Below are 12,806 nucleotides of genomic sequence, written 5' to 3'. Positions count from 1 at the left end.
CACCACAACACTCATCTCCCTCAAACAGATTACGACGCAGAGCACACCTCAACCACCACATGCTTTTTCTAATCTTTAGTCTCTTATGAATTAAATTCCAATGAAGACTGTTTTTTTAAGTGAAAAAATACAGCAAATAATGTGAAGAAATAACACCAAGCCTACAACCAGTTCACTGTGTTCAACCTTGTTGACCAAGTCTGATTCTTCACATTCGGAGAAGTTTTGTTGTAAGGAAATTCCAAGAAACATTCTTTTTTTTACTTCAGTTTCTCTGATAAGATTAACTATATTCTGCTTCAGGAATAAAAGATCTAAGAAAAAAGAAAAAACTCAATTGAACTACAAGCTACTTGAGTGTTCTTTTCTTCCTTTCCAATGTGTTAATCGGACACTTCAGCTTTTCTGTGACCCTGAGGAGGGGAGAACATTCCTTTCAACCTCACTGCTGTGTTTTTTCTGATTGCACTAGCAGGTCTTTTCACCCAGCAGCAATCCAGGCAGAGCCGGCTGGTTTGGTGCAATCTGGAAAGTTGTTGTAATAACAGACAGAACAAAAAGCACAAGGAAGGGCCTGGCAGCTGTATAAAACTCCCTCCGAGCTCCAGACCCACAGCAACTCATCAGCCTCAGTAATCAGCATGACCAGCCAGTCTCAGGGAATCCAGCAGCTTTTGCAGGCAGAAAAGCGTGCCAAGGACAAACTGGAGGAAGCCAAAAAAAGTAAGTAGCTGGCCTGGTTTTACTGTAGTTTTCAACTTCAAGCTCTTCAGGATTACAGTGGCTTACAGAAATCCAACATTATTTCATCTGCATACATCACAGCTGTGCTGCTCCTATTCTTTCTTCACACTTGCATTAGTACTGTGCCTTGACTGCAGCCAGGTATTTAACCAAACCTGACCATGCAGTTTGCTTAAAATTCTGTGTGCACGTGTGCTTGTGTGTGCATGCATATATGCCTTATTACATTAAACAAGGTTTTCTTTGTTACATTCATCCTGTCAGCTAGATTTATTCTTGCTTTATCTCAATGCCAATAACTTCATAACAGCCTTCCTTAGCTATTTAAACTAGGAATCTACATGCCTCTGACTGCCAGTCCTTGAGGATCAGACTCCAAACTCTCTCTTTATAGATCCTGTATAATTTTTCAGTATTCCTCTTTACTTATGAAACCTAGTAACTTTCTTTCTAATCTTAGCTGGGCTTAGAAATAAAAATACATGAAAACAACAGAAGATTTCAGCACAATGACAGGTATCAAAGTCATGCTACAATCACAAGCGCCATCAATGCTGTATAGTCACTGATATGTCTTTCTACATGGTATAAGTAATCACCAAGTGATTAAATGTTCAGGTTAAAATAAATGTCTTATTTACTGAATGCCTAAATGCCCAGGGCAAAGCATGTTTAGATATTCAATAATAATACCTTAAATACTTTTATTCTAGGCATTTATAAGCAAAACATTAACAACAACAAATAGACAAATTAAGATGTCTGCCAGAAGACTTTAAATCAAAGAAATAATTCCCCTGGCAGAGTTTTTCCATTATTCATATCCTTTTATTTTCTGTATTCATCTCCCAGTGATTTAAAGCAAAATACAGTGACCTTATTCTCCTGAATGCAGACACCAACCACATGAGTCACTGACCTGCATTAGAACCAGAACTGTTTTGTAAAGTTATCCTAATTCAAAAACCAACAGCAGGAAACAATGTTGTCCTGCAGGACTCAAGCAAAATGCACAAAGATGATATTGTGTGGAGGAGCAAGAGTGTGACAAAGGAACATATTTTGTTTCCCAGGGTGAAATAAAAGCTAAACAAAAATAATTTGTGTAGCTTCTATATCCCTGTTACAAACAAATCAGCTGTGTGCCCATTAATTATTAGTTTGATGTGTTAATTTGTACAGCAGCACACAAAAAATAAGTAGAAAGGCAACACCACTTCCCTGAGCATCCAGCCACTACCCATGCCTTGCAGAATCAACAGGGAGGCAGAGAATTTGCCCACCTTTATAAAACAGAAGGTTCACAAAAAGGTGTTTGGAGGTTGCTGCTCCCAGCCAGAAAGCAAGGAATAATTAAGAAGTGATTCCACCTTTACATAGCCAAATGAGGTGCTCTAGGTGGGATGAGTCTTTCTGTAGGGCAGAGGAAATGCACTGTTCCCTGAAGCAATAAGCAAGAAAGCATATGACCTGGAAAGGTACATCCCTCACTGGAGGGAGTGGAAGCTTGGTCTGAACACAGGCTGCAGAATGAGGACTTTATCCATAATAGCTTGATGTTGATTGCCCTTTACTTTTGGTTTTGGGCTTTTTTGATGTTTTCATTTCTAAATTAAAATGTTTTGTTTCAGTTTAGCTTTTTCTAAAAGAATCAGTTAAAAAGAGGTTTTGTAAATTAAGGAGTTCCAAGAATGAAAAATATCATTATAACATAAAAGTAGTGACCCAATTTGTCTTGCAGAATCCAGACATAGTTACTGTGGTGTCTTTGCTCTGCCAAAAAAATGCACTATCCTGTCATCACCTCAGCCCTGTACAGTGTGTTTGTGATAAGCACAAAGCTTCTTACAAAGTATCTTCCAGATCCCTTTGAGTATGAAACTTGAATTAAACCACTGACTACGCTTACCTCAACACTAATACAAGGGGAGAAGTTATTCAACAGCTACAGAAAAAGAGCTATTGAGAATTTTGCTACCAGTAAAAATATTCAGAGTAAAAATATTTCATCAGTATGAGTTTCTTCTCCATTACTTTTAAGGGCAAACAGTTTTTTGCCTTTATAAAAATTTAGGAAAATGAAAGTTTCTCATACATAAATATCTGGACGTAGAGGGGGAGATGGAAGAGGACATAAAGAGGACAGAGCCAGACTCTTTTTAATGGCATCCACTGAAAGTGCAAGAGGCAACAGGAAAAATTTAAATGTAAGAAAACAACTCTATAACTGTGAGGGAGATCAAACCCAGGAACAGGCTGCCCAGAGAGGCAGTGGACATCCTTCATCCTCAGAGACATTCAGACCCACTGGATACGGCCCTGAGCAAGCTGCCCTTGCCAAGCCTGTTCCGAGAAAGGGCTTGGAATAGACCCCAGAGGCTCCTTCCAGCCTCAGCAGTTCTGTGTGATCCCATGAGAAACCTCAAGCATTTCTAAGAAATTTTATTCCTAGGTGTAGCTGATCAGTGGCAAAAAGTTTAAATAACTAATGAAGTGGCATGTTCACCTACAGCCTAAAGACTCTATGGTTTCCTTTTGTTCACATTAAATACTGACAACAGTTTCTACCAGGGTGGGAACAGCAAAGCTCTTGTGAATTTTAGATCTCATGATCACACAAGCAAGGTCAGGCCTCAATATTTCTGATTTGTTTGGGGTTTTTTTAAGTCCACCCTGGATTTTGTGTTAAAACAAATGTTAAAGTTAATCTAACAGAATAATTATAGCTATACAATCAACATAATTACAGAATAATTACAGCAATACAAAGCTATACAATAACATTATATAGTTATAGAATAGCTATATAACATTATTATATTCAACATTAAAGAGGTTTGCAGTGAAGCCACAAAATAAAATATTTAAAAATCTCCGTGTTGTACTAATTTTAATTTTGTTCACAGCAATGTCACTACACCACCTTAAATACTTAATATACCAGCATAACTTAAATGATGTTGGACAAGGCTAAAAGGGATTCTTTTAATATCAATCTGGTTATGCCAAGTCAGAATTACTTCAGTTTCTTCTCCAGAGTGATTCTGAAGTTAAATTAGAATAAAGGATGACAAAGTTTGTCTCTCAGCATAAAAACTAAGATAAAAGGAAATACATGAAAAGCAACCAATATAGCCAGTTTAATCGGTTAACCTGTGCACACACATACAGTTCAGTGAAACAAGGTGAGGATGTGCTGCTTCACCACAGAAAATGCTAGCCCAAATCCACCTGGTACCAGTTTAGATCAGCAGCTTCTGCTCAGGGGCTGGCACTCTGCAGATCTAGGCTGCAAGTGAAAGCACTGAACCATTCAGTGGTTCCTAGTGCAGTCCTGTCCCTGTTAAACTGCACCTATGACCACCTTTGTCACTGAAAACAGTCATTGCACAACACCCCTGCAGGAATGAGTCCAACTGTTCTGTTTACATTGTAATGTGAGAAGAATGAATGGCAGGTTGTTCATGGGACACAACCAGAAAAAGTCATTTTCAAGGAAGCACGATTAGAAAAACTCCCTTTATGCAAACCCTTCAGTGTTTACAGTTGATACTCACATAACCAGATCAAAATGTAGTGTGAACACACATTATATTGTATATAAACAGATAATGGACCTATTTTTTGCTGGCATTATGTGCAGCTCTTTGTAATGCAAAATCCATTTTGGACGGCTAAAAATTAGCAAATATATAAAATCATATTTATAGACATGAACTAAAGCAAAAAATACCAAAAAAGCTGTTCTTTACATGCTTTTCCATACTTCTTGCTCAATACCCTTTACCCTGTCTTGCAATATTGTTACTGTATCATTGGCTGACATCACTTATACCTGAAAAATTAGTAATAAGTTGTTGATAAATGCACACATGCAAGGCTGAAACTATTGATTAAACAAACCAAAACAGTCTGAAATCCTTCAGTCTTCTATGCACAACACAGCTTTAGCTATCATTTTTGGAACCTAGAAATAACTGCATTGTCAGAGCCAAGGCATCAATTTCTGAAAATTCTTTTGGGCAAAACAAGGGAAATTAATGTATCATGAACACTGGATTTAACAAAACTTGTTTTCCTATAGATTTTTCTATCTTGGCTTGAATTTCTAGTACCTAATAAAATGAAAACTCAGATGAAAGATTTCAGAAATTCAGATTAAGAACAAATGTTAATCAAAATAAGATCTTGTAAACAGAATTAGATCCATGGCATTCTCTTGGATAATATCCAGGACATATTTTATCTGCTGAAAAAACTATACATACTGATCAGCTGCTCCTATTGTTTTTTTTTTATTAAAAGTGTAAAATAGCCTTCTCAAAATAAGCATCCTAAATCCCATTTTGCAGATGATTAACACTGTTGAAGACAACTGAAATAGTCCTATTTAAAGAAACCAGGATTAATTTTTGGCAACTTCTTTATATGAAATTATCTCTATGCAGGACTTGAGCTAGGAGCCTAAATGGTATGTTCGAAATCAGAAAGAAAATTTTAGCATGGTGGTCTTGGGGAAGTAAGATAACTGTGTTTGAGCAAATTAGAATGCAAGACTTTTGCTTTGTACTGTGTTTTTCTTGCAAAATCAGAAAAACCCCAACAACCTAAAAACCTTCCAGTTCTTTTGGATCTAGCCAGAGCTAAGAATTTCATTAGCATTACAAAAACACCTAGAAAAAATAATACAGCCTTTCTCCATTCTAGTAATGCTCTCTCATGTTAGGTAAGCAAATCTGATACAGAGGTGACCTGGTTAAGATTTGGCCAATTTAACATGATTCCTAGAACCTTACAGGCTGTCAGCTACAGTAATCATGGATGGCAGTGGACAAGGAATCCAGAGCATAGCTGCTTTGCTGCTCTCCATCTTCAAGGATGGGAAGGAGGGATGAAGGGGCAGCAGCAAACCTGGCCCCCACACCTCGCCCTGTGGGAGAAAAGTCTCTTCAAACTTAGAGCTCTCTGTCACCTTTACAATCCTAGAGGAAATATCATAGGGGCAGGTTGGTTTGCCCATCCTCCTGTATTTCTTTCCCCTTTTTTGCATGATCGTTGCTGAATTTCAATGCTCTGCCATCCTTCAGTGTCTAAGGCTTGATTTCAGGTCATCTGTGCTCTGCAGAGAATCCCATCCAGAAAATCGGTGAGACTTTGAAAAGGCAATCCCATATTGCACAACTAAGGTAGCAGACAAGTGGTTAATAACAGAATGATTAATTAATTCTAGTGAAACAGCAGGTTAAGCTCTAGTTTCTGCTTAACTTAATCAGGTGCAGCATATGCACTATCGCATATGTTGGCAGTTGCTGATTCTGTCCACAACATTGTTGGACTAGCAGTAATTTACTCACAGCTTTTCCACTTAATTAAATAAGAAGCAGCAGGTTCCTGCTGTGCCAATCCTAAAGGCATCATGGAAAAATGCAATGGCTGCCACCCTACAGTGACACCCTATGCATTGTGCTTACTCCAGTGCACTGTCAAGAGCTGACACGTATGTACACATATACTTTTTGGTTCACTAGCTGCATTGTCAGAGGCAAATGAACTGTTGTTTTACAGTTACTGTCTTCCCATTTTGTGCATTTTAAATGGATTTATTTATCTATCTGGTGGCCAAATATGCGACATATTTACTACAGATGGCCCCCCAGATGGAATTTGAAATTAAAATCCCACTGATTTTGAAATAATTTAATTTGCTATAGAGATCCAGTTCCTCAGCTGGTGAAATTGGCAGAGCTTCATCATAGTCACTCCTCCTGACTTACAGCTTGAGAAACACCCCCCAGCTCTGCTCCTGGAGAAAAGCTCTATAAATGTCTGATCAGCTCCAAATTAGAATAAAGGAAACTCCAAAATTAAGACCTAAACCTGGATCCAAATTTTGATGTTCAGATTGATGTCAGGCTCTTACACAAATCTGTCAGTTCACACATACTCATCCCAAGACTTCATATGGCTAGTGGCAGAAGCTGAGGGAATCAGCCTTTATCACATATATACAAGCCCTAAGAAAGTATATATTAGGTTTTAAACTGCCTCTCTGCCCCTTAACACGTAAGCACAGTGCCTCGGTGGTAGAAAGACTCTGCACAATATAGTTAAGTACACAAGAGAGCAACTGCTCTGATGAACTGAGAGTCAGTAAAGATATCTAGTTCCTCACCAGGTTGCTCCTTCCTGTAAAAAGCCTTTATACGATCATGCACCCCAGTTCCCACAATAAGAACACTCACAACATCAGTGCAGGAAACAACACTTTAAAAGGCAATTCACATTTCAGGCATCTCTCTGCTTCTAATCATCCATCTGCAGATAATGACTTGAGAAGGAGCCATCAACTGGGCAAATAATTTACTGCTGGATCAGGCATTTTTCCCAGGCTTTTGTTGAATCTCAGATGTCTCATAAACAAGTCTTCCTCCCAAGATTCAGCTTCCTCATTGTGCCACGCTTGGTGAAACTAGACTACTATATGCCACACCTGATAAGGCTTCAGAAGCCGAACACATGTGTAACCAATCCAAGGCAGCAGCCTGGAGAAAATAAACCAGAAATACTAATGCTTGTCATTCTAGCCTAGCTGTATAATGTTCCTTAGAGTTTCAGAAAATGTACTGTTTTCAGCTTCCTTGCTTGAATTGGATGATTAAAAGAACGAATCAACCAAACAAAAAAAAAAAAAAACCAACAAAAACTCACAAGAGTATTCATATTGCTCAGTGATGTTTAGTAAATAAAGAAATGGATGTTTCAGGCATGAGACCAAGATGTCTTTTTTCAGTTGCTCAGCCTCCAATCTCTTATTCTTGTGATATCCTAATTTAAGCAACTAAGAAATAGCTTTTTCAGCCATTGAAGATGGTTTTTAAGAGAAGGAAGCAAGCTTATCCCCTCCCACTCCTAAAATTCTATCTGTTCAGCAGAAAGATACCATAAAAATCAGCATCAGCCCAGATGTCTCAAACATACCAACTCTCAATGCAAGAGGTTTATAGCTACATCAGTTAGAAAGTGACTTTCCAAATGAAAGCAGATTCCTGTGGTGATCCATGAAACTTTACCAAGTTTATACAAAACAAGCAGACAACAATGAATCACCATGGGGCCATGGGGTGGTTATGACATGTTCAACACCTGCCTCATGTAAAAATTTAAGCATCACATCCCCATCAAACCTTTTACTCCTTTGTTTTACATAACATTCTTGCTACACCCAGGAACAACCTTATGCTTATGGTCATTAAGGGAAAAGGGTGAGGGAGAAGAGGACAAAGCCTGAAGGTTGCCACTCAGTTTGGTAGTGGTTAAGACATATCTTGCAGTACTTTGGAAATCTGCCAGCTCTAGCAGAATCCAGTTGGTGTGGGATGAAGGGATGCTGGCAACCCATCAATAGAGCAAATCTGACAGAATAAAGTCTTTTCCTATCAGTGACAACTAAAATCTGTTATCTGGCTGCTACTATTGCTGATGAAGGAAAGATAGATATTTATTTAAACACCAAGCTGTGATTAAAAAAAATGCATTTGTGTTACAAGATAATGTGTAATTGCAAAAAGACTTCTGTTGTTAGCAAACTAACAAGCTTTTCATTTGATGTGTGCTTTCACACAGGGAGTTGGTCTCAAAAGATGGGTACTTTTGTGACTGGCTTTCAATCAAAAAGCACCTACCTAAATCACTTTGGCTCTTCTGACTATTCTTGTGCAAATAAAGCTGCTGTTTGCTTTGCTCAAAGCTTTGTCTGTTTTACTATGCCGGGTAAAATACCTCTGATTTAGAGATATTCATCTTTTGGTATACAGTGACAATTGTGTGTGAAGTAAATCTCTGTTTTTTTCCCCATTAGGAAAGGGAAAAAGGCTGAAGCAGGCCAAAGAAGAAGCCATAGCTGAGATAGACCACTACAGGCTACAGAGGGAGAAGGAATTTAGGAACAAGCAAACAACTGTAAGAAACCTGCATATATTGTTTTGTAGTGTCAGTTTGTTCAATGGTAAAACAAATTGCTTCAGTGTTACATAGGGACTTTCACAAACCAACATGATCATACTGATTAAACAGAGGTAACACCTACAGTGTGTATATGCTTCATTGTGACTTCTTCACAGGCTTTGAATGCATTTGAGAAGGTATTGTGGACTTTCATGATTGAAATTGTCCAGATTCTGTATTTGGCTCATGCTTGTCCTTTGAAGACATACCTCTCAGAGAAAAATGCTTTTGGGTCCTCTTTCTTTAACACCAGACAGACCTCATTCCTGTCTTGAAACTGGAGTTTTCAGTAAGGTGGATGTTGCAGTACAAGCAATGATATAAAAATCTTTCTTTCTGATTGTGTTCTACTTTAGCTGACTTTTTTGACTGTGTCTTTGGTGAACTGAAATCTTCAAAACTTTGGGGGTTTTCACTATATTTTCATAGTAAAGATATTACTTTGGTGGGAACTCAATTTTTTCATCACAAACAATATTAAAGCTGCAGGGAAAGGCCACGGTCTGTGAATGAACATTTAACACAAGCAGGACAAAGCACATACTGTTCCTCAAATGACAGTATGTTGTACAGGATCATTGCAGTCCTCCTTCACATTCCCTGACCCCATTATGTCAAACATTTATCCACTCAGACAAATGCCATCATAATTAACCTGTGCCTGGAAGGCAGGCAGGAGTTCCAGCTAAGCCAGTGCAGAGGGAAGTCTGATGCCCAGTTCAGTTAACTGGCTCAGGTATTTGGACACAAGTATTTTTAATTCTCTGTCACAGTCCCATTTAATGTTATTCTTCCTCTTCTACTTACTCTTTTGCTGTATCAAAACTGGGGTAAATTTTCTCATACTATGGGATGTTCCACTTCAGTCAAGAATGAATAACAGCAGCAACAGAAAATTACTAATTTGAAGTTAGAGTGACAAGACCTTTTTTCTTTTTTACACAAGATCTTTTTTCAAAACATACTAAATTCAAGCCCAAATCTCAAACCAATTTTGCTAGTGCTCATGGTGTTTGTACCCAGGGTCCGAGATCTGTGAACTCAGGAGGTATGCAGGCTAGTTCTGAATTATGTGGCTTCCAAGTCAGTAAGTCAAGCTAACATTTCAGAGACTCTGGAATGGCACAAGCATAAAACCAGTAAGGACAAAACAAGGGACAAACCCTCAAGGCTGGCAGAACATTATCTGCATTCTGACAAGCAAAGTCTTCAAATTCAGAAGCAGAAAACAGTTTAAAAAATACACAGCAGAATTGACTATCTTGATACAGTATTAGTATGAACTGAGAAAGCAGGTTCCGAGTCTGCAGAAGCTCTTCTTAAAGTTATACTATTATTATACTACTTTTCTTGAGGTTTTTCAAAAGTATTTAGTAGCTGGATAACACGCAACTGTCCTGGATCTCTAGAAAGTTATTTTCCCCAGTGGAAAACATCAGCTTCATAAATCTTACCTAAGCTGTACAATCTTCCCCACATGAGACCTTTGCAATTTGTCTAAAAACTAAAATGAAACGCCAGCTAAAAACAGTTACTATAGCAAGCTATAATCCTTTCCCAATATTTACAATTACATTTACATCCTATATTACTTCCAAATCGGAAAGCGCTTTACATCTGGATTACAAGAAAGCTTTTTACTACATTGTCACGTATTAAGTTGCAAAAGATCTTAACTCAGCTGCATTTCCTTCTTTTAAGGACTAAGTTGGGCTGAAATCACATGGAAAATAAAGCTCATCACTCCTCCCTCATGCCCTACATATTCCACTAATATCACAGGTTAGCTTCAGCTTCTAATCAGCTCCAGAGATCCACAGCAGGAATATAAAGACTACATTATTTATTCCTTTCTTACTCTGTCAACATGCAGAATGTCTTCTGCCCTTCCCAGTAGGATTTTTTTTAACTGGAAACCTTTTCTGTGCTGGTATCTGTAGAACTTTTCCATAAGGGAGGAATTCTAGGGATGTTGGGGCAGTGGGGGAGGAAGACGCAAAGTCACAGATTTGGAACTCATGCATCTGTTAATAACATAACCTTGCTAAAATGTTCAGCAAGTCTAGAGTTAATTAAATTCTAAGCGAATGTCCTGATATTAACTGTGCCAGAAGCTGTCTGGTATTTTGCCAGATAAGAAAATGTAACGTTAACAGACCTTGTCTGCGGCCTGTTGAGGGTTGTACATCACTAACTGCTGAAGACATTTCAAGTACTCTGTAATGTTTTGCTCCTTAGCCACACTCACATTCATTCTCAGTGAGGCCAAATGAAGCACATGGGTGATAGAACTTAGTTGACTAGTCATTAAAATAGAAAACAAATTAAAATGAGCGATATAAAAGACAAACATGCACAACGTTGTTCCCACAGTGAACTGGGAAACTTTCATTATATGAGGAGATTCCCATTGCTAATGAGCATATGAAAGAGTTCCCTTTAATCCTGCTTTTATATACACAGTTCAACCTAGATCATACCCTTACTGCTAGGAAGCACTGTGACATGTTCGGATTATATTTAGACTAGATAATGAAGAAAAGTACAATAAACATAGTCATACATAAGCCTTTATTTTGCTCAGAGGACTTCTGCTTTTCAGGTCATGGGCTCCCAAGGCAACCTCTCTGCTAAAATAGAAGAGCAAACAACAGAAAACATCCGAAACCTCACCAGCAGCTACCACAAGAACATGGAGAGCATGATGAAAAAGCTTTTGAACACAATATGTGACATCAACCCTGAACTTCACCCAAACTTCAGACATGCAGTTTAAGACCCATTGATGTACTTAAGGATATTTGTAAAAGTAGCCTCCTTTCTTGACAAGCATAAATATTTTCTCATTTATTGTTCCTGTATATGCGAAATAAAAAGAATCCTAAAGCCAAAAGCACACAGTTCCATATATGCTTTTAATGTGACAATAATTACACAGGGTTTCATCAGCATTTGTTGGAATATTGTTTCCTGTTGGTAGCTAAGCAGCTGTCATTTAGACAAGGGCAAGTCAACAACAGTAGAATAAATGATTGTTTGACATCAGCAGCTTTTCAGTAGGAGTCTTTATTCCTTTTCTTTTGTAAAATGTTCTGTAGTGGTGTATACTTCTTCACTGCAATAGTGGTAGGACACTGGAGCAGGCTGCCCAGAGAAACTGTGGCTGTCCCATACCTGGCAGTGTTCAAGGCCAGGTTGGATGGGGCTTTGAGCAACCTGGTCTAGTGGAAGGTGTCCCTGCCCACAGAAGGGAGGTTGGAACAAGATGATCTTTAAGGTCCCTTCCAAACCAAACCAGTCTATGGTTGATATGTGATTCTATGTGATCTTACATAAAGTCTGCTTATCCCAATCTTCATTGTACTTCAAGAATATCACAAAAACTTAAAGGATTTCTGCTTCCCTTGTAAGACACAGAGCGTTCTGCTTACAGAACATATAGGAAGTCTGCAGCTTTTGGTCAAAAGGAATGGGTCAAAACATTTTCAATTTTTGTATGCTAATTCAGAGCAAAATATAGCTGACTTTTACAGAATTACTTTCAAAAGCCGTACTCGAAGTGTTATCCTTTTGTATAACCGCACCATAAACTTTACATAGCTTTGTTAAGTCTAAAAACTGAGAACAGGAGTAATCATTATTTACAAAATTGCTTTGGTTCAAGATGCAGACTGGCAGATCCATCATTATCTATAAAGTTACACCAAAAGCACAGGAATCCATGGGCTCAAAGTCTACAGCAGTTACATTAGATTGTACCTTAACCCACAAGTTGTCCACAGAAACCACGTCACTTAGGGCTCACTTCTGTTACTCTAAATGAACTTGAGCACTATCCAATGGCACAGATTTCCCTTGCAATGAATTCTGCTGCAGTTTGGAAAATACAATACGATCTGGTGCTTTCAAGGTGAAGACCATTAAATCTGATGGGAGGATGATGGGAGGCACTGCTGAAGTGGGGGTCTGGCACCTGCATCATGAACCCCCTTAATGCCTTGTCTCCAGTACGAAATAACAGCGAATTAGAAAAGAAGCTTGAGAAACTGCAATGACCA

At 38.3% G+C, this 12,806-nt stretch overlaps 1 protein-coding gene across 1 annotated transcript; it reads left to right on the top strand.

The window, feature by feature from the left end:
• Nucleotides 1–432: 432 nt before the first annotated feature.
• Nucleotides 433–11,793, top strand: ATP6V1G3 (ATPase H+ transporting V1 subunit G3). The gene is made up of 3 exons (XM_061378856.1): nucleotides 433–723; nucleotides 8,603–8,703; nucleotides 11,351–11,793. Exons 1-3 carry the CDS (start codon nucleotides 642–644, stop codon nucleotides 11,522–11,524), a joined length of 357 nt encoding a protein of 118 aa, XP_061234840.1. The 5' UTR covers nucleotides 433–641; the 3' UTR covers nucleotides 11,525–11,793.
• Nucleotides 11,794–12,806: the final 1,013 nt, after the last annotated feature.

Source organism: Neopsephotus bourkii, unplaced genomic scaffold (genome assembly GCF_033783945.1).
Source record: "Neopsephotus bourkii isolate Nb327-2 ecotype Australia unplaced genomic scaffold, CSIRO-AGI_Nbou_v1 NB_1768, whole genome shotgun sequence".
Taxonomy (NCBI): domain Eukaryota; kingdom Metazoa; phylum Chordata; class Aves; order Psittaciformes; family Psittacidae; genus Neopsephotus; species Neopsephotus bourkii.
Note: the sequence above shows the minus strand (reverse complement) of the source record. Positions and strands in the feature narration are given on the sequence as shown.

What these genes read in the sequence shown, in the direction of transcription:
- ATP6V1G3 (XM_061378856.1), top strand. Translation starts at nt 642, where the DNA reads ATGACCAGCCAGTCTCAGGGAATCCAGCAGCTTTTGCAGGCAGAAAAG. An exon ending in ACTGGAGGAAGCCAAAAAAA is followed by an intron (nt 724 to 8,602) that starts GTAAGTAGCTGG and finishes TTTCCCCATTAG; the next exon opens with GAAAGGGAAAAAGGCTGAAG. An exon ending in TTAGGAACAAGCAAACAACT is followed by an intron (nt 8,704 to 11,350) that starts GTAAGAAACCTG and finishes TCTGCTTTTCAG; the next exon opens with GTCATGGGCTCCCAAGGCAA.